This window comes from Callospermophilus lateralis, chromosome 1 (genome assembly GCF_048772815.1).
Source record: "Callospermophilus lateralis isolate mCalLat2 chromosome 1, mCalLat2.hap1, whole genome shotgun sequence".
Classification (NCBI taxonomy): Eukaryota; Metazoa; Chordata; class Mammalia; order Rodentia; family Sciuridae; genus Callospermophilus; species Callospermophilus lateralis.
This window is the reverse complement of record NC_135305.1, coordinates 76,290,102-76,312,441: the sequence shown is the minus strand read 5'-3', so window position 1 is coordinate 76,312,441 and position 22,340 is coordinate 76,290,102. Positions and strand designations below refer to the sequence as shown.

General features: G+C 35.9%; 1 protein-coding gene across 1 annotated transcript in view; it reads right to left on the bottom strand.

Annotated features, from left to right (window-relative positions):
• Positions 1-22,340, bottom strand: part of Hdac9 (histone deacetylase 9) — a 658,195-nt gene that overhangs the window by 462,907 nt on the left and 172,948 nt on the right. The window contains exon 2 of the mRNA XM_076863228.2: positions 4,740-4,802. Within this exon, the coding sequence (XP_076719343.1) occupies positions 4,740-4,802 (63 nt within the window). The remainder of the gene's footprint in view (positions 1-4,739; positions 4,803-22,340) is intronic.

Sequence of the window (22,340 nt, the reverse complement as noted above, 5' to 3'; positions counted from 1 at the left end):
TGCTAAAGGGTGCAGCTCTGGGAAGTGATTATTAGACAACTTGGGGTTCAATGAGTTTTCTTCTTATTGGGATCTCTAAGATTAGTGGAGGAAGGGGCATCTCATCTCAAGGTGCTAAGGCTCATCTCCTCAGTTCAAAAGTTGTTTTCAAGCCTCCCCTTCTCCAAAGAGAGCACATTTGTTCACCTTCCTCCATTTCACCAGTTTCTCTCCCAAATCATTTCTCATATTCCTCAGTCAAAACAGAAAACGAGAACAACCAAACATGCTGAGGGTATCCACCCAGTTTGCTTCTCTCCAGATTTGGAAATGTTATAATTCTCAGGAAGTTGTCAACTTGCCAGTAAAATCTGAAGAAGGCCCTGGAGACAAGTCTCTATGTTCTGTTCAAAAACTCCTGCTTCCATTTTTTTCCCTTGGCTATCTGTACCATGATGTATGTTCTACTGGGTTATACAGATTTATTTCCTCTTATTACCGAATATTGGAGCAGGTAGAGCAGGTGTTTGCTGACTTATATTTGGGGGGGTCACTTAAGTATCTATTGATGCTGAGAAATTACATGGTATATTTTCAAATTTTTCATCTCCAAAATTGAAGTTACCTTTAGTATTTTTTTAGTATTTAATATCCGAATGTGGGATTCTTTTGGAATCAATCCTGCAGGGTTTCATTGAATTTTCTTACTTAATGAACATAAAAGTCTTCACCTCTGTCATCCTCAGAATTATGAAACACTCATTCTTGCCCCCATTCTCAATGGGCCTGTTTATAATTAGTTTTTGATTGATATATATCAATTATCCCAATTGGTAACAGATTTATAAGTGAAGAATCTGACTTAGAGAACAGCAAAACAGTAATTATAGGGAATATTAGACGTGATTCTCGACATGACGGTGGCATTTCTTAGACTTATATTTTCATGATTAGAGTGTGCTTTTCAAGTAGACATAAATGATTGAATCCAATATGTTCCCTTCTTCTCAATACCACACACCAAGGAACAAAAGAATTAAGAAAAGGTAAAGACACATTTTAATAAAAATTTTAGGATTTAGATTTAAATGTTTTAGTTTCATACACTAAAATAAGAATACATGGTGAAAAAATGAGTTGTCCCTATTATAACTGACATTAGTTCTGTACAAACTCTAGGAAATTCCTTTATAATAACTGTTCCAGTACCGTGTGGACAGCTCTGCAGTCCAACATGTTAGGCAGCATGCCTGGGAACAGGAAAATACCCCTGCTTCTGCCAGCGCCTGCTGAGAGACCTGAATCAATATTTGTATATGCTTCAGTTTCTGCCACAGTTATCACTTACATTGGCCCACACTGGCCACAAAAGGGGAGATGTACTTGGATAAAAATGTGTCAATCATAGTGAATTCCAAGATTCACTATTATAAAAATTTTTAACAGAAAGATATTCACAGACCATGTTATAGAACTCTCTATACAACATCTGAATATTACCCAAGATATCTAGCATGACTGGGACCATATTAGGAAACGGTACAATCATATACAACATTTGCAATCCAACAGAACATAAAATATGCTAGATTTAATATATGTGTGTGTGTGTGTGTGTGTGTGTGTGTGTGTGAGAGAGAGAGAGAGAGAGAGAGAGAGAGAGAGAATATGCATAATGGCCAACAGAATTAAAATATTAAGTGGGAACTCTGAAGTAACTGCTAATGACAATTATACAAGAAAACTAAAATCTTTAAATAATTAATCTCAAGAAAACTTCCATAGGGATTTCATTGTTTGATTACATCCCCTTCAACTTCTTTGTCTTTTATTATTACATGAGACACACACACACACACACACACACACACACACAAACCATCCAAAAATACAGACACAATTTACATAAGAAAAGGACTAATCTTATCAGACCAAGATAGCCAAAGAAATAATGGATTTATATGATAGCTAAAGAAACCTGGTTACATGAATAAAAATTAATTTCCCATGTGACCTATGATCTAACTCATCTGGTCGAACATGGCATGAAAGAGTGAGGATCCTAGTTTCCTTCAGTAAAAATACTAATAATTGTACCATACATTTTAAATACATGCTGATATATCTGAACCTTAATTAGAATGCTAAGAGATCAGGAGGTGGACATAATTATTCTTCACTTTGAAGATGAATAAACCCATTATACAATTGGCTAGCAATGGAGTTCATGTGGGAATAAGCTCCTAGGACAGGGCTGTCTCCAAAACTCTGAACTGCAGCCAAGTATCTTTTCTCTCTTTCAGATTCAAAGACTCCATCCACTTCTTAGCCTACAAATCACAACCAGGCCATTGGTCCAAGAGGAAGCTGAACAAGATCGGTGGGTAAATTAAGACAAGCAAGCCCCTAATTCATCAATGAATTCAAAGGGCAGACCCTACTGATGCTGGTTCACCATCATCATCACCCATTCTCTACCCCAGGCCAGTTTGCTGAAGGTTGCAAGAGCTGGGGAGATTTAAAAACCCCAAAGTCCATACTGTGGCTCTCACTAATGAAAACAGATACTTTATGGATAGATTCTAGGCATCACATTTTGTAGAACACTTTTGGGAACCCTGAGAACCAGTGCCTCACAGAAAATCCACAATATAGATTGAGTAAATTACAAGGACATACTATATGAAATAAAATCAAATACCACACAACATCATTAGGAGGACACAGTTTTGTTTCAAATTTCAAAAGTAAGTAGAACATAGAGTTTCCTTATTTACAGACAGGTTTGAGAGTTGATATTAACCTACATCGTTTTCCATTTAATAGCTAGTCCTTCAGGGCTGGGGTTGTGGCTCAGTGGTAGAGCACTTGCCTCATATGTGTGAGGCACTGGGTTCAATTCTCAGCACCTCATATAAATAAATGAATAAAATAAAGGTCCATCAACAACTAAAAATATAATATATATTAAAAAAAATAGCTAGTACTTCTGTGTTGCTTCTGGTATAAAGGGTAACAGCATAGACAATCTCAAGCAGTTCCCTGTTAAAAATCTCGTCCCTTTGCGTACAAATCACTAAGAGTCAGGGAAATGACAATTTCAGCTGAAATGGAAGTACAGGTGTGTGTGATGATCAAAGACATGGAGAACTGGCAAAGCTTGTAACACCTGTAGCCAACCTGTGTGGAAGGCAGGGCTGTGTTTCTGCCATATGAAAGAAATATCAAACTTGTACTCAGAGGCAAAGACTAGAAGGATGTAGCATAGTACTGAAAAAATAGCAAAAAGAGTTAATTTCAATGAGTCCCTCAATATTTTAAAAATATAATTAAAGTAGATATTAATATATTAATATATATTTTAATATTTAATATAAGTGACAACTTCCATCTGAGATACACCTGCTGACCTGTCCGGAAGCTCACGTCAGCTTTCACTCTGATAATAAATTAATGTAATTCTGGTAGGTTTACTTTGGTTAAGCAGACACGACTTGTTAATATAGTTCCTGTCACATAAGTGTATAAACACCAAAACTGTATAAAATTGATGCTTTATTCTGATTTCAAGAAAAGACTGGACCAACATAAGGATCTTAAAATCAATGTGACTACCAGAGTTTTAAAGAAAATTTGCTTCAAACAGGATACGCATAGATTAGAAGGTGTGTTAGCGCCAAAGCAGTTGCCCTACCAACCTGTGGAATATTGATTTTATGCCTAGCCCCACAATGTGCAGGCTGCTTTATGTTAAGTTCTTATCATGGAAAGCTAGACAGTGATCTGTAATTACAATTAAACCAACATGGGAACTTAGGAGATCTGAGGAAGAACTTTAAGCCAATTTAGGTAGAAGCATTCAGAAGAAAACAGAAACAAAGAGTCCCAAAAGCTGAATTAGTAATAAATAAATGCAAAAAGCAATAAGTACAAGTAAATAACATTTCCTGGAGAATATGCTCTTTTGACAAATATAAACTGATAACGCTGACAAGATTCATCTCCCATCAGCACATCTTTGAGAGCACAAGCACACACACAGAGAAACAAGAAACTGGGATCTGTTCCTGTTATCCTTTAAAATGTTGCACCTGCTTCTAACACATTTATATGTGTGTATGCCACTGCATCTGCCTGACGATGCTAGACTTCCCAAATGTTTTTGACAACAATTAAAATAAGCATCTACTAATAATAATTTTATTTCATCCTAAACAGTTTCATTTTGGGCTGAGGAGAAAAAGCCACATTGAAGGGGGGGGAAAAAAACTAGCTTTAAAACTCTGTGACAAACACATTTCAGAAGGTAGGTCTATAAATAGATGTGCTCTGTATGCACACTGTAAATATAAAATTGTCAGGCTAGCCGAGGCTGCAATTTAAACTGAAGCCCCAACAAGAACTTACCTGATTTTCAAGTCCTATTAGCATATGCTTAGAATCACTTGGAATCTCCTTTTTCTACTTGCATAGTAAGGCAAAACACCTTCCACTACATTTTACCTATCTCACTCTCATCTTTCTTCCCAAGCAATACTTTGCAATTTCATTCAGAAGCAGCCTCCTTAGACAGACTCCGGAATATGCACAGAAACAGTAATGGAAGGGATCTAAGTTAAACCCTACAGCGGCACCAAGAAAACATCAACATCAAACCGAAAAAGCAGTCATTTCTGAAGAGAGGTGCTTTTCTTAGCTGCATTTCCCAAGCCAGCCCTCTTTCAAACATAAAAGGTCTCAGTTATGAAAGAGGATCTTACCTGAGCTGATCATACTGTGCATTCTCTGCTGAGCCAAGAGCTGCTCCCGTCCAGCCACCCCATCTGAGGAAAAACAAGAGTCACTCTCGTAAATTGTCTGCAGCATATTCCAATCACTCTTACTTCAGCTACATGAAAGATTCATCACTGCTCAGTGCACTGGCCCCAGGAGCTACCCTGGCTGGTCCTCCCTCCTCCCTGAGGAGAAGCGGCAGAGGATCAACTTCGACAATGATTTCATTTCTGCTCAGACGGACGTACACTTTTAAAAAGACCTGGACACTTTCCCCCCGCTACCAACCTGTGTGCAAAGCAGAAAGGACAGAGTGGATGCTATAGCTCTCTGGAGTTTTAGGTTATCCAGGAAACCAGAAGCAGGTGGGAAATAGGAATGTGCTTCGGGGTTATTTCTTTGTCAGAATAAGTAGCAAAATATTAACTCTACCCACGAGAAAAAGAAACCAATTAAACCTGGCTTATAGTTCTTCAGGCTGCTAGGGGTTTCGTTGCAAGAACCTTCAGTCCTGCAAGTGGCTCCAGCCGGTGCCCTTGTATCTGTTTGTGTGTGTCTCTCTTCCCTTTCTCAGTCTCTCTCAGCTCAAGTTGGCTAAAGCTAGTGATAATCTATTTGCATATGAATCAACAACAGCATGGCCCACAGGCACAGAAATAGAACAATGGTCGGCCTGAGCCAAAAATAGGTCAAGCATGGCCGAGTGATTGGAGCCTGCATTAATGCATTTAAAAATACCCCAGCAAACCCAGCTGTCCAGCCTCTATCTTTCAAACCATAATTCTCTGTTGCAGGGCCTTAAAAGCAATTAACTCTTTCCTGCCTCCAAGCTCGTTTTACACACTGTTTTCATACTGGCGATTTGAGTCCAAAGGAAGGCAAGGAAAAAAAAAATTAAGAATCATAATTCAAAGAGGGCAAATGCACATACATTTAATTTCATTTTATTTTTGTAGTATGTGTTTTTGGAAGAGAGAGAGAGAGAGAGAGAGAGAGAGAGAGAGAGAGAGAGAGAAGTGCAGAGCTCTGTATTGGTTCTAAAATAATACTGGAAGCTTTTGCTCATAATGTGGTTTCTGCCTCACCCACGCACAGCAATCCTGGTGTTCTATTTTTGTTGCCTGTTTCTCTGGCTACACTGCAGTTGGCTGTAGCACTAGAAGCTTTTCTGCCTTCTAGTTTCAGCACTGACAGGAGATTTAGTAGAGGTAGTTTCGGAAAACAAGCACACTCCAGAATAAAATTTTTATGAAGGACTGGTTTGATTTTTTTACTTGCTATTTATGTAAGGCAATTGTCCATTTCACGAATCCTAATGTGGTCTTAGTACCACCTGTCAATTTTATTGCATCCAGTTCCTACTCTATCTAAAAAACAAAAACATAAAACCATGGATGGCTAAGACCTGAAATTTCTCCGTCTTTCACTCTCTTAACCTAAATCCAATTGACTTGAAAAAGGAAAAGAAAATTTTGATACTTTCCTATGAATGCAGAATTACCATGTTTGTGCACCTGTCGATAAATAAGTAAGTATATATAGTACTTAAATATGAACATTCTGGGTTTATCTATACATTGGTTGCCTGAAATATAGATGCCACTTTTCTTTGGAATAGCATTTATGATAGTTGATAGATTTCCAGACCAGCACACATTGTGACATTCACCTGTAAAGTAAATGCACTACAATAGGTAGAATAAAAGTTCTACAGTCTCTGGTGTACATTTATATCAGTGTCTGTGAGAAATAAATTCTGCATCCCAAAATGGAATGCCAGCATCTAACCACTCCCAAGGACAAACACAAAAGTATAATCCACTGGTCATAGAAGCTCTTCACTCTTCATGGAAGCTTTTCTAAACTAGATCAGCAAGAAAAATACAATTCCTAAGGCATTAGTAGCAACAGGGAAAGAAAGAGGAAAAGCAGATTGTTGCAAGGTTCTCAGAGCAGTCTGACAGAAGAAAAACTTGGTCAACCCTAGGGTATGGACACAGAAAAGCAAAGAAGTGTTCATAGAGTTTTGGCTAAAAAAAAAAAAAAAAAAAAGTTAAATTATTTAATAGTGAACCCACTGCTGAATTCCTCTTCTTTCATAGATAACTTCTGTTCAGTATACCACTTCTTGAAAAAGCACATTTAGACAGGTGAGTTGTAAGATTTTTTTTTTTTTAAAAAATAGTTATTTTAAATACCATTTGACTTAAGCTAAACAGCAAAATCTTATGTTCCTATCAGTGGAAAAAGTATTAGATTCCATCTGATATTACAAATAAGCTTTCCATTAAGAAATGTGTGTATGAAATTCAAGGGATAGAAATAATCTGAATCTGATAATTTTCCTTGTGATGATGTATTTATATAGTGATCACATATAGCATTCTAAACCTGGGGTTGGGTTGGGGAGGTTGGCCACAATAATCTTCAAATTCTGCCTCAGGAAACCACTGCAGGATGTAAGGGTACCTGGAAGCTGCCTGATTTTGCCCAGATGAGGCTCTCCCCTCAACCAGGGAAGCTCCACTTATTTCGGTTTACATTTGGGAGTGCAAAATTCTGTTTTTTCATTTTACTTAAAAAAACATTTTTAGGGGCCAGAGTTGTGGCTCAGTGGTACGGCGCTTGCCTAGCATGCATGAGGCACTAGGTTCAATCCCTGGCATCACGTAAAAATAAAAAAATAAAGGCATTATATCCATCTACAACTAAAAAATACTTTTTAAAAAATTATAAATAAATAAATAAACATTTTTATTAAGGTATATTTGATAAATTAAGATTGTATATATTTAAAATATACAATCAGATGATTTGAGACAAGCATACACTGTGAAAAAAATCACCACAATCAAGCTTTTATCCATCTCCTTTGCTAGTTACTATTCTTCTTTCTTCCTTCCTTTCTTCCTTCTTCCCTCCCTTTCAATCTTTCTCTCTAATGGAGTCAGGCCTAAAGAGGCTTGCTGAAGGTAAACCAGGTAATTAACCATGCAGGTCTAGCATTCATGCTCTCCAGTCGGCCATCTTGCCCCTTACTAAAATGATGCAAATAATTACCTGAGATATTCAGAATAAAATTTAATAGAATCTACGGACGAAAAATAGAATCACTGTTTAAATGTGTCAAAGTATTTAACAGAATATACAAAAATCATGATAAATATATACAGGATAACAAAATCATAATATATACCTATATGTCTTCGCCATTTTGTTCAATTACACCATAAAACTGCAATTGATAAAAAAGTATCTCCAAGTTTTTATAGTCATAAAAAAAGAAAGAAAAAGAAAATTGAAGAAAGTTCCAGAAGAGTATCTCCAATTTCTCAGAAATTCTGGGAAAGGGCATTCCAATGTGTATTCTTCAAGTTTTAAACTTGAAGTTCATTAACATTTCATCCCTACATGCCTTCAGCATTTTTTTTCATTAGCAGTCTTGTCTTTCATTTAACTCTTGATAATGAAAAATTACTCAGTGTGAAAAGATATTGGACACATTGTGAAATAGATCCACTTGTCTCTGGGAAGAAAAATAAACATCTTTAAAACAACCACCAACGATGCTGATTGCCACAGTTCTATTATCCAAAGCTTAAATATTAAGAATGTTAATTTTTTTTCTTATACCATCACAATATCGGTAAAGATATGTGATTAATTTGATTATTAAACCAATTTTACTGATTTGGGGAAACAGACATACATTTTCTTTTGTATGAATCCTAATAAGCTGATATAAATGTCAAGCTAAAATAGAAGGGTTGTATTATGGTTTATATCTGAAGTGTCCTCCAAAAGCTCATGTGTGAGACAATGCAAGAAAGTTTTTTTTTTTTTTTTTTTTTTAATTGGTTGTTCAAAACATTACAAAGCTCTTGACATATTATATTTCATACATTAGATTCAAGTGGGTTATGAACTCCCATTAGTTTAAAGATGAAATAATTGGGTTATGAGAGCTTTAACATAATCAGTGCATTAATTTGTGGATAGGAGTTAACTGTGTGGTAACTGTAGGCAGATAGAGTGTGGCTGGAGGAGGTGGGTCATTAGGGTTGTGCCTTTGGGGTATATATTTTGTCCCTTTAGAGCGTAGCTGTCCTGTCATCCTTGATACCGCTCTACCCCCTTACCTTTCTCTTTTCTTCTTGATTCCATGTCCTGAGCTATTTTCCTCCACCCCACTCCTCCACCATGATGTTCTCCCTTGCCTTGGGCCCTAAGGAATGCAGCTAGCCATCTATGGATTGAGAGTTCTGAAACTGTGGGCCCTCAAATAAACTTTTCTCCCTCCAATTGTTCTATCCGGTCTTTTGATAACAGCAGTGAGAAAGCTAACTAATACAGGTGGCTTTAAAAAAAATTTCAATATAATAAATTCTAATTTATAAGCATTTTGAAATTGATCTCAATATCATACTTTATAGTTATACAGGTTAAAAAAGGCCAATAAGCAAAACCAAAAATCTACATTCTCTATTTACTAGAAAGTAGGAATGGGAATAAAATCCTAATATGAAATATTACTTAAAACTTATGATAATTACAATTTTTTTATGCAAGTATGTAGGCCAAAAAAACCCCCCAAAATGTATTAAAATTCTTATTACAGAAATATCTTCATATCTGTTTCTCAGATCAGTCTTAGTAATACCTGAAGACCCCACTGTAGAGAAGCAAGGCAAATAGTATAATGTGATTTATATTACCACACAATATATATTCTGTTTGTGTGCAATAAAACAGACTTTTCATGCAGTGCCAAATCCTGTGATTATGGACTCTATAAAGTTTTAAAATTTGTCTCCTTGAAATACTGAACTGTGCTTTACAAGAAAGCTGCAAATTACTCATCAATAACTAGTATCCTCCATTCACTCATTCACCAACACTCTCTCTTTGCTGATCCTCACATTTCTCCAAAGACTGTTAACAGCAATAAAGTTATACACATTTGTTTACAATCAACAGGGTTAATTCTCTCAGACCCCCAAGAAACAGGGTGGAAGGGGAATGATAAAGTAACTTTTGCTTGGTAATTAGCTTATTTATCTGAATTTTCTCTTTCTTAAAGGAACAGCACCCATTCTTACAAAATAGAAGATACTGCATTCATAAGTGATTATTCCCCATTGAAGAATCCTAATTGGTCATCAAATGGCTTTCAGCTGAGAAAAGCATGTCTGGTCCCATCAGCAGGTAGTTTGTGAAAATATATCTGCAATGAAATTTCAGGGAGCCTGTTTTTAAGTGGAAACAAAACAAATCAACAATAACAAAAATTTTAGAGTCACAGGCCTTGCTTTGCTTGAAATGAATTTCTTCTTTCCTTCAAATGTTGATCCATGACTTATTCTATTTTTAGGAGATTACAGGGGATCAGGGTCACCTGGGAACTTGTTATAAATGAAATTTATTGGGCTCTACCCCAGAACTACTAAATCAGAATCTCTGGAAGGAATCTGTATTTTAACAAGCCCTCCAAGTGATTCTGATGCACAAATAATGTTTGAGAACTACAAGATTAGATCATCTTTTCCAAAGCAATAATTAGATGGCTAAAAATATAGATGGATAAAATATCTTTTATGGTGCAATTTCAAATTAGCAAGTATTATTAAAGAACGGTTTTTAAAAATGAAAATAATTAAACTAGGTAAGAGACTAAAAACAATGCCAATAATATTCAAAATATAAAGAGACTGAGCAACACCAGAAAGTGATCTTTGCCTATTGCAAAATGAGACCAGCATTTTACACTCAGATGATGGCATGTGTCCACTGCTCTTCCCAGCTGAGCCACTCTGTTCTAGATTCTATTTTTCTGAGTGTCTGCCAATCCATCAGCCCTTGGGCAACTTACAGCTCAAAGCAGCCAACACAGGGGGAGAAATCAATATAGTAATGCATGGTCCTGTAATTAGAGGGACAAGTAAAACTTAATGGTCCTTTGAGAGAACCAAGGGAAGCTGTTTTTTTTGTATGAAAGTCAGTTAATCATATATTGAACATTTATTTCATAACTAAAGAGTGAGCTCTGAAGATATAGATGCATAGAGGGATGTCACTGCCTCTAATTTCATGGAATCGTCAGATTTAGAAGAAATACTGAAGATTTTCAGATTTAGAGGATAATGACCATACAGTGGGATAAGAAACTCTGTAACAGATTTTATTTCAATCTTCCTTAAATTTGAATTTATAACCATGGATTCAAAATAATAAACCTTGTAGCGTTGTTAGGAGGATTACAGAGAATGATATCATACCTGGCAAACAAACAGGCATTCAATAAATGGTAGCAATTATTACTATAACTAGTAACAATGAAAATGCCCTTCTGTGAACCTTTAACTGCAGTGATTAAAATATTTGAGAAGCTGTTACTCATCTCTTTTTCTAAGGGACTGTATAATTTAAAAAAATAAGTTATGCAATTGATTAAATATTGAGTTCCTTATTCATAGCCATAAAAGCTTCATTCATCAACTTGAAAAGCTAGTCTCTTTGCTTCCTGTTGTATCTGGCATGTAATATGTCACAAAATAAATACTTCTGTAATGACAAATGATTTCTTCTCCAGGGGATGCTATTAAGTACCTACTGATCTGGAGTAAGTCCCTAATGTGCTATTTGACAGCTAATATTTCCTTGTTACTTTGCATTTTATCATAGTTTCTTATTAAAACACCAATTCAACAGTAAGTAAACCACATTAAAAATTTCATATCTGAAAAACAATCCTTTGATGAAATCATGTAATGTTTAATTACTCTTTAATTTATTGCCTTTCTCTTGCCTTATCATTGACCCTGCACATAGAATATCCAGTGGAAAGATTATAAGATAAATGATTTTGCATGGTCTCCTCAACTATGATTGTCATCTTGTACAACTTGAGTGAACCAAGAATTAAAATATCTTTCTCGTGATATATTTAAGACATTGACACTAAGAAAGTAATATAAAAATGCATTCATAGCCCCACTTTACAATATTGTATCTAGTAATGGGCGACAATGGTGGAGCTTCTAGAAAAGTCTAGTTGTCAGTTGCACTGGCTAGTGTCCACATGCTCTCCTTTCAACTGGTGAATTCCTTTGATTTCAGATCCAATTTCCCCCTCTCTCAAAATTCACTTGAGAAACTTTTAACACGATTTCCAACATTTTGTACATACAATATTTCTGTGACTGTGAAACTAACATTTCACATAAGAAAACTAAGCAAGTTAACATCATTTTACATTAATGAATGTGGTATATATTCCTAAATGTAGGTATCAGTACGCAGGAACCAGAAATCCTTGCTTTTGCTTAAATGGCATGTAATGGTTCATACTGATAATGAGACATCACCTTTCTTTAGTGAATATGTACTTTGAAATACCAATCAAACTTGACTAACCTATCTATGTTGACTAAGGCTTGTATGCACAAGCTCTCTATGGTGTCAGAAGCTCTTAAAGGAAATTTCAACTTCAACATGGTACACTATTTTGGGCTGCAGTGCTATGAAAATAAAAATTCTGCAAGTCCAGTTAAATAGTATTAGCATCCTGATCTCTACCACTTAATAAGAATCAAATGTGTAAGTTCATGTTATTCGACAAAATAAGTCTTTTAACATTTAGAAGTAAATGGGATTCTGAACACCAAAAATTAATTCAGTCATGTGTAGAATATGGATAAATACTACCCTTTAGACCTGTGATAAGACTAGTTTTCTATGTGCGGATATAAGTATAGCAGATATCATAAAACCAACCCAAATCTTTTCATGTATTTGTTACTATAAAGGACAGTGTGATATTCACCAGACCATGCCATGACCTGTCACCAAGTTAAACTGACAGAATTCTGGAATGCTTGCCTCTGAAATTAGCATATTTTTCAATGTTGCTATTCAATTCTGACTTCATAATTCAATCTAGTCAGGTGACAAATACCAAATCTAAGAAATAGAATGTACCTAAAACGCAGTTTATTTGCTTTTGTGAGAGATTAAAAATATATATAGCAGAGGCATATAACTAAATTATACACGTTTGCAATTGTCCATATCCCACAGTGATATGGAGTCATGGGTACAAAATTGGTCCTATTTCATGACTGTCATTTCAAGAGCAGAGAGGAAGGGCTTCAAGGCCATTCAAGTTCTGACCACAGTCTGACTTAGCAGCTCAACCTTTTTTCTTTTCAAGTTACACAATAGACACGATGCACTGGTGGCCCCCCAACACAAATTCTTCATTATTTTAAGCTTTAACATCTGCTATTCTTATAATCCAGAGTTTTTATCCCTCCTTTTCTATCTGGTCAACTCTTTTTCATTTTATTAGTATATAATGTCCTTTTTGCCTATTCAAATTCTTTTTGCCTATAAAATTAGTACAACACATTTTCTTTTTGTTCATTTTGCCTGGTAGAAACCTTCCTATGCCTTTATTTTCATCCTTTCCATACCTTCATTTTAGGCATGGCTCTCTCTTATAGGCAGCATATTCCAGGATTTCTTTCTCCTTCATCTAATATAAAAATATCTTTGCATTTGGTAAGTTCACAGAATGGAGACAGCAGCTCTTGCTGGTACAGTCTTCTTGGGAGCTAATAGGAATAAAATCTATTCATTCTTCAAATCTCTGTCCAAAAGGTTATCTCTTTTGGAAAGCATTCCCTAGCCTCAGTAACCGTGAATGAGAAAACCTAACTCTGCTTTCCAGTCGTGACATAAATCATAGAATATTTAAACACTTTGTTTACAGGTCTATTCCCTACAAAAGACCTCAGCAAGTCACAAACAGAAAAAGGTCTTTTATTTATGTGCCTGTTCCACACTGCCTAGAAAACAATAAGTACTAAACTTGTGTTGATTGAATGGATATACACAAATCTACATACATATACATGATGCAGTCAATATCAATACACTTCCATGCATAGTTATTTTCAAAACCAAACTTCAGGCACATAATTCCTATCATCTTATGGACCATCTCTCTCCGTTCCATCTACCACTCTTCCTCTAATCTCATCTCTGACTTGGTTTCCTCCTTAGAAGAGCTGACCTTCCATAGCCACCACCATCACCTGGTCACAGGATGATGATTGTATTATATACAGAACTCTTCAGGACTATTTTATAAGCATGATAAGTTTTATGTCATCAATATAAAACACAGGGAATACAGATTCTTTATAATACTTTACTTTCTCAAGAATTTAACACAGCAATTAGAAATTCAATATTCCAGAGAACTTATTTAAAATATCTCCATTTCTACAATGAAAAAAAAAAAAAATATATATATATATATATATATATATATATATATATATATATTACTGAAAAGGATTTTTTGAAATCCTTCCTATGCTCTTAAGAGTCTCTGTGGCTCTGTCTAATGGGCATACTGGCTTCTATTACAGTTCCTCCACAGGATACATGGATATGACTCTTCTAACACTATCAAAGCTCCAGTTAAAAGGAGTTCCACCTTACATTCCCATTGACTTGAAGGGTCTCTTTTCAGCTTTTCAGATACAGTACTTGGTCTAAGCCTTTTGAAATAGAGCACTTAGTTGTTAAATTTTCTAGATCAAAGAGAGATATTCTGGAAAATATGGACACTTTGGCTTCAGATACTAATTTAGATATGATTCCTGAGAATTAATGCTTCTTTTACATGAAAAACAATCACAAAACCTTCCAAATAATGTGGCATGGTATATGGAGAAATGTCTCTGGATTCAGAAAAAAAAGTGTCTAATTTCTGTGTCTGCCATTTATTAGGCAGTTATGAATGACACATTGGATAAATTACTTAACCTTTCTGAGTCACAACCCTCTCATCTTATAAATGGGGTTTTAATATCTCTCTTTGACCTAGAAAATTTAACAACATTATGATAAGAATATAATAGTACTCAATATAGAGTAGTTATTATTATTATTATTGCAACCTAGTATTTGTATGTAAATTCAGAACTGAATAATTGAGGACCTACTTAGGTTTCTGAGTTCTGAACTAAGATAATTCCTGTTTATCAAGATCATCTATAAACATCATAAAACATTATGTGAAAATCAATAAATTCCTCTATTTGAGGTAAAATAGAAATTAGATAAGAAAGATTAGAATGGAAATTCTCATCACATTAATAATTATTTTCCAGGCTGCTAAATAAGCCATGAGTGTTCAACAACTCACTGACTCCGAACTGCAAAATGATAAATAAGAAAATGATGGTATATGCTAGGTTATTTGCTATGTTCTATTTGTGAGGCCAAATCTAGCAATGTAACATGAGGAACAGAACAGGATAACAACACTCACAAGAACCAGAACCTTCACAGTCAACACTGAATGACATCTATGTTTGGCATTTACTCATGTCATAGGAATATCCTGAATACCAGTCCATTCCCCAACTAATGTTTTCTTTACAGATGGCAGGGATGGTCTATTTAAAAATCAATACACCGGGCTGGGGTTGTGGCTCTGTGGTAGAGCACTTGCCTAGCACGGGTGAGGCCCTGGGTTTGATCCTCAGCACCACATAAAAATAAATAAACAAAGTAAAGGTATTATGCTCAATTACAAGTAAAAAAAATATTTAAAAAACAAAAAAAAATCAATATACTAATGTTAGTTATTTCACCTGAAGTTCCTGGTCCTGTAATGAATTGGGGACTGTTGTCTTCTTATTTTGGTCATATCTGGAGGAAATTCTCAATATCCCTGACTATAAGCAGAAGGAACCTGATGGAGGCCAATTTCAGTTATATTAAATTTCAAACCTTAATTGGACTAAAATGTACTACTTTTTTAACTATTTGAAAAATTACATATTGATTTCACAAAACCCAGTCCTACCAAGGAAAGCTAACATCTAGAGGCAATTAATACTCTGAGGGCTAAAATATGAGGAATTAAAAAAATGAGTTAATGGTATCCCCTTTATAAAAAGGGGAAACATTGGTAGGAAATGACATTCAATAACCTGTGTGATTGAACTTCACTTAAAATATACATTCACTCTAAATAGGGTCAGCTGTACATGTAACATTGCCTAAAAAATATGAAAGCTTAAATTCATATAGAGGGTAAGAAAAAAGAACCCAGAATCACCTTCAAGATCTATTATAAGAAACCTATCACTGTAATTTATTTAAAGTGTAACAACTATAACCATATTTTAAAAATTATTTGCAAATGGATCATAAATTATCTTTTAAGACATCTTGAGAAACTGAGAATCATTAAATAGAATCTATTGGCTTTCAGATATTCAAGTATATATGATTCAAATCCTTTGATAGGAAAGAGCAAGATTAAAGTGATACTCAAAATTTTGAATCTGTGTCATTAAAACAACGTATGCACAGTTATGATATCTGCTTCTCTGATAATAAAATCTGGTAACTTTGAATTCTCATAAATTATCTATGTAGCATCGGTTTTAGAAAAATTGAAACTTAAAGACTGAATTAACTTGATTTGTATAAATTTTAATAACTGCATATGTCCAAGGGAAAAAAAAGTCTCCCAGAAATTGCTACATGTATCCAGAGGCAATTTTAAATATTCCAGAGTTAAGCTTCTTCACATGGGGTGAACTGAATAACAAACCACAATAGAATGATGAAGACACTCTTCATTCCATGCACATTCTTTTCTAGGATTTTCCTGTGATCATGACAACAATAATGTTGGCTGACACATTTTACAAATCCATTATCAAACAGATTATTGGTCAAAATTATCTCCACTTTGCCTTTATGTGTTGATTTTTTTCTTTATTTATTTTTCCTAAACTTGCCCTCATTTTTCTTTTGGTTCTTCAAAATTACTGTATCCAGACTATCTATCAATGCTTTCTCTCAAATATCCTTTCCATTTATTTTAAGTATCATCTTCATTTTAACAATCATTGTCTATTCCTTGAGACGTTCATTCAAACATGACTGTTTGATGCTTTAGTTTTCTCACATAGAAATCAGAAGTCAAATTTCTTCTTGCCCTAAAGCTAAGAATATATTTCTTACCCATTAGTTTCCATAAAATTTTCTCCTTCTTTCATCTTTCTTTGTAGTATATATCAAATGCATAATTCAGTGTCTGGCTAATTTTCTTACTGAGAAAACTGCAGCAGAGGCAAAAGTAACACTTGTGACCATTACTTTAAAAATATTGCCTGTGAAGCAAGACATTAGCATTTGCTTTAAAAAAAAAATTCAAGAGTTTCCTCATATAGTTGGGCATGGTAGCACATATCTATAATCCCAGTAACTCAGGAGGCTAAGGCAGGAGGATTGCAAGTTCAAGGCCAGCTTCAGCAACTTAGCAAGTCCTAAGCAACATAGTGAGACCCTGTCTCAAAATAAAACTTAAGAAGGGCAGAGGATGGGCTGGGTTGTAGCACAGTGGCAGAGCATGCCCCTAGCATGTGTGAGGCACTGGGGTTCCTTCCTTTGCACCACATAAAAATAAGTTAAAAAATAAAGGTTCAGCCATAACTAAAAAATAAATAAAATTTTAAAAAATTTAAGGGCCAGGGCTGTGGCTTGGTGGTTAAACACCCCTAAGTTCAATCCATTGTAGCCCCCCCCCCCAAAAAAAAGTTACATGATAGTGTCACATGCCATATAGAGACATATCAGTCAATAAAAGACCATATATTTTTTTGGGGGGGGCAGAGTACTAAGGATTGAACTCAGTGGCACTCTATCCCTGAGCCACATCTCACCCTTATTCTGTATTTTATTTAGAGACAGGGTCTCACTGAGTTGCTTAGTACCTCGCTTTTGCTGAGGCTGGCTTTGAATTTGAGATCCTCCTGTCTCAGCCTCCTGAGCTGCTGAGATTACAGGAATGCACCACCACACCCAGCCAGCCCATATTTTTGATGGTGGTCCCATAACATAATAATGGAGGAAAAATTCCTATCACTTTAGTGATATCACAGTGCAACACATTACTCACATGATTGTAGTAATTCTGATAGCACTTGCAATCACATACAGTATATAATACTTGATAGTGAAGTACAGGTTTTGTAAATTTAGTGAGTCCTAAATGTTCACTGTTCATAAATGAAGTCTATAGTGTTGTCCTTCATGCTGTGGGCCTGCACATTCACTCCCCACTTGCCTCACCCAGGACAGCTTCCTGTCCTGTCCCACAAGTTCCATTCATGATCAGGGTCCTATACAGGTACACCATTTATTATCTTTTACTATGTATTTTTATTGCAGTTTTCCTGTTTAGATACACATATGTTATCGTGTGACAGTTGCCTATGGTATTCAGTATAGTAACAAGCTGTGTAAGTTCACAGCCTAGAAGCAACAGGCTACACCATACAGCCTAAGTGTATAGAACGCTCTACCATCTAGGTTCGTGCAAACACACTGTGATGTTTGGATAATGACAAAATCACCTTATGGCACATTTCTAATGATGTGTTCCTGTTATAAAGCAACATACTTTAAGACTTAACACTTAATGCAACCCACAGGCAATTGCAGTATTTAAACAACAGTATTATCAGCTCTGGTGGTTCTTCTAAAGGCTCATGGGTAGAAGTAAATTCAGTATTCAAGCAGAGTTAGAATGATCAGAGAGGTCTGTATGTGACTAGACAGGAATTTCAGGTGTATCTAAATGTCACTACTCCCTCCATACTGCTTTAATCTATGGCCTATGAAGAAAAATCATGTCCTTGGATTCCTAAAACTGTACTCTTAAAAGTATGCCATGTGACTCCAGAAAAAAATAAAAAATAAATACAAGAATAAGGGCATTGTTTGATTGTGTTTCCTTCAGGACTTATGTTCTTAATTCTTCAATATGATTTTTTAGTCTTGTGTCATATTCATTTCCAAGATTTCTTTAGTATAATAATATCATAAACATTATTGCTGGAAAGTAGTTGACACCAAGACAAAAATACAAACAGTATTCACATATGGGGGAAATCATTACAAAGAAATCCCTACAGTGAAGTAGCCAGGGAGACCCTTTGACAGTGTGACAGTGCATGGTGGGGAACCATGATCCTGTCCTTGGTTTTGGCTCAGAGCCCCTTTACCTTGCCAGAAAGAATAGAATTAACTTTGCAGAGAAAATGCAGCGCAGTCAGAGGTACAGAGGATCCTGGGTGAATGTTCATCTCATGCCTCAGGAATACACAACTTACAACAGGTATTTGCTGAAATATTAGAAGGAAAACAAGCCCTCTTAGAACGGCAAGTGGCAAAGACTTGCAACTTAAAGTGATACACAGGCAATTACAGAAAAAGAATAATTTTTCTGCAAATAACAAGGCTCTTAATGTGATGGGGTAACAGGCAAAAGGCAATGGTGTGGCTAACTCAGAAGAGCACTGGTAGCATACTATGCAAAACAAATCTAGACTGGATTTAACTCCAGGGAGGTAAGAACTGAAGATTCATATGAGGATTTATCATTTGCATATATGATTGTGTTTTCTCTAACTATGCAGGAAAATAAGCAGTTTATTAAATTGACATTAAACTGTTTTATTATCTTTGTTTCAAACAGCTGAATTAAAAGGAAATTTCTAGGTATTTTGATGTATGCTGTGGCAACACTATTTGGCTACTGGAGACAAAGACTCCAATATTCAATAAAGAGTAAAACTGTCCCAAAGCATCCAGCATTTACAATAGCAGCATGTTGGTTAAGTATACCTATTTCATGAACCCAAAAGTAATATCTAAGTAAGTCAAATCCATTATTTATGGTTTTTGAACTCCATGAAGAAAACTAGAGAACAATAGTCATTCATGCATGTAGCTATGACACAACAGTCATGTTCCGGCTAAAACTCATATTCCGGTACACATGTACTCTGAGAAACAACTTTATGGGATGATAGATGATAGGGCTATTGGAAAACTGTTCAAAATCTGGTGTGCTGTAACCATACTACTATATTCAACATTATCATAATTATCCTATAATAATATTATTACAAATATTCATAATTATTAATCAGGGAATGAGTTGGATTTCCCTAGCCCACTGCACACCCCAAAAAGTCCAACAGCTCAGCTTGGCTAGAGGTCCCACGGTGGAAGGATAAATGCACAAAACAGTAAATAACACAGATGAGGAGAAGCACGTGGGGGCTGAGACAATGCTGAGGGCAGTGGAGCTCTGTGGCAGGAGGCTGCACCTCACATGGACATTAAAAGTATCTCCTGCCATGGGCCAACAGCTTGGCCAGGCTGGGCATGTGCATGAGAGACTCATTGAATACTGTGAGTTTTAATTTCTCATACATATTTGTAACTGCTACTGCTGGAATATAGCAACCCATTGGTGCCCATTGGTCCTTTTCATTTCTTACTGAAGGTTATTATTGTATTTTTACTCTTACGTTTTTCTCATGTCTAGCAAAAATTCACATATGAACCAACAACACCTTATACTTTACTATTCCCTACTTACTTATCATTTTTATTTGATTTTTTTAAGACGAATATATGTCCCAGTAAACCAGACTGATCCATCTGTAAACTCCTTTTAAGGATATTCAAGGTGATGAATTAGAGGCACCCAGCACTTGTCTACTTCTCCCTGAGACAGAAGCAAAACAAATGGATCTGAAATCTTGGTTTTTTTCTTTTAAAAAGTTTATTAATTTAATTTTTATTAATTTTTAACATTTTAGTCTATATTATTTTTTCCTTCTCCTTCCCAGTGCTGGGGAAATTTGGATGAGTTGATCGGTTACTCTGACAATAGGTTACAGCTCTAGCCTGGCTAGAAGGATTTGTACGTTGCTCCAGCTACAACCTAGTCCCTTGAACCTTGGTAGATACTTCAAATTAAAGAATGGAGAATAGGGGCTGGGGTTGTGGCTCAGTGGCAGAGCGCTTGCCTCACACGTGTGAGGCACTCGGTTTGATCCTTAGCACCACAAAAAAAATAAATAAACAAAGGTTATTATTTGTCTCTTTAGCAACAGCCGAAAGAAGTGACACAATTGTTGCATGCACTGCACCTACAAATGACCTCACATTGATCACACCCACACCCTATCAGATGACACACTGCTGAAAAGAACAGAGGAGAGCGCCACAATGGAAGGTTTGACACCAGCCCCTCCCTCTCCTTGTACAATAAATGGAGCTGCACCTATGTCTAAACAGAGAATAAAAGCTCCAGTCCCATCACCATGATTGGGAAGGTCACTAGAAAAACTGCTTTCAAGTAACACAGCTAATATCATCAGAGCCCAAGGAAACCCTAATATCCTTTAATGCCTTCCATTCCCATTGCAGGAGTAACCACATGGGATGCACCTCACATTTGCTACTGTCTACACTACACCTGCCTGAATTTTCAGAGGGTTTCCATCTTTCTTTCCTTCTTCCTACCTTCCCTCCCTCATCCCTCTCCCTGCTTTTCTTATTTAATACAAAGGATTGACTCCAGGGGCACTTAACCACTGAACCACATCCTCAGACCATTTTTATATTTTATTTAGAGGCAGGGTCTTGGTAAGTTGCTTAGGACCTTGCTAAGTTGCTAAGGCTGGCTTTTAATCTCTAGATCCTCCTGCCTCAGCCTACCCAGCTGGTGGGATTACAGGCATGCATCACCATACGCAGTGGATTTCCCACTCTTGTAAGACCTACAAATATAGTGGGACCCTCAGGCTCTGACAAAGCACATATTGTATCAAAATCCACTAATCACAGCCAAATAAGCCAAAAGGAAACTACACTATGAAGTCAAGTTGGCATTAAAATTCAACACTAAACAGATTGATACCTGAGGACACCATCAAGAAAAGGCTACTTACTTGGAAGGTATTCACATAAAAGTAGAAGAGATATTCATCCTAATAGATGTGCAAATTTTAACATAGAAACACAAGAAATATGGGGGAAAAAAGGCAATATGACGCCTCCAAAAACTCCTAATTCTCTAGTAAGGAATTTCATAAATATGGGAGTAGATGACAGTCTAGGCAAAGAATTCAAAATAATGATTTTTCTAAAGCTCACTGAAATCAAAGAGAATACAAAGGCAGACAATGGAGGAAATGAATGAGCACTTCAATAAAGAGATAGAGATTTTGAAAAAAGAACCAAATAGAAATCTTTTAAATGAAAAGCTCAATAAATCAGATGAAAAATTCTGCTGAAAGCCTAAACAACAGACCAGATCAAGCAGAAGAAAGAATATTTGAGCTTGAGGAAAACTCTTTCAAAGTACCAAATTCAGACAGCAATAAAGGGAAAAAAAAAATTAGAATGAAGAGAACATACAGGATCTCTAGGACAACATTTAAAGATCAAACAGCCGTATAATCAGCATACTGGAAGGAGGAGAGCTACATGCTGAAGGCGTAGAAAACCTACCCAGTGTAATAATTGCAGAAGATTTCCCAAGTCCTGGGGATGGCATGGATATCCACGTATAGGAGGCATTCAGAATCCTAAATAGATGTGAACATAAAAGAACCTCCTCACGACATATTATAGTTACATTGCCATAATACAGGACAAAGAAAGAATACTAAAAACGATAACAGAGAAGCACC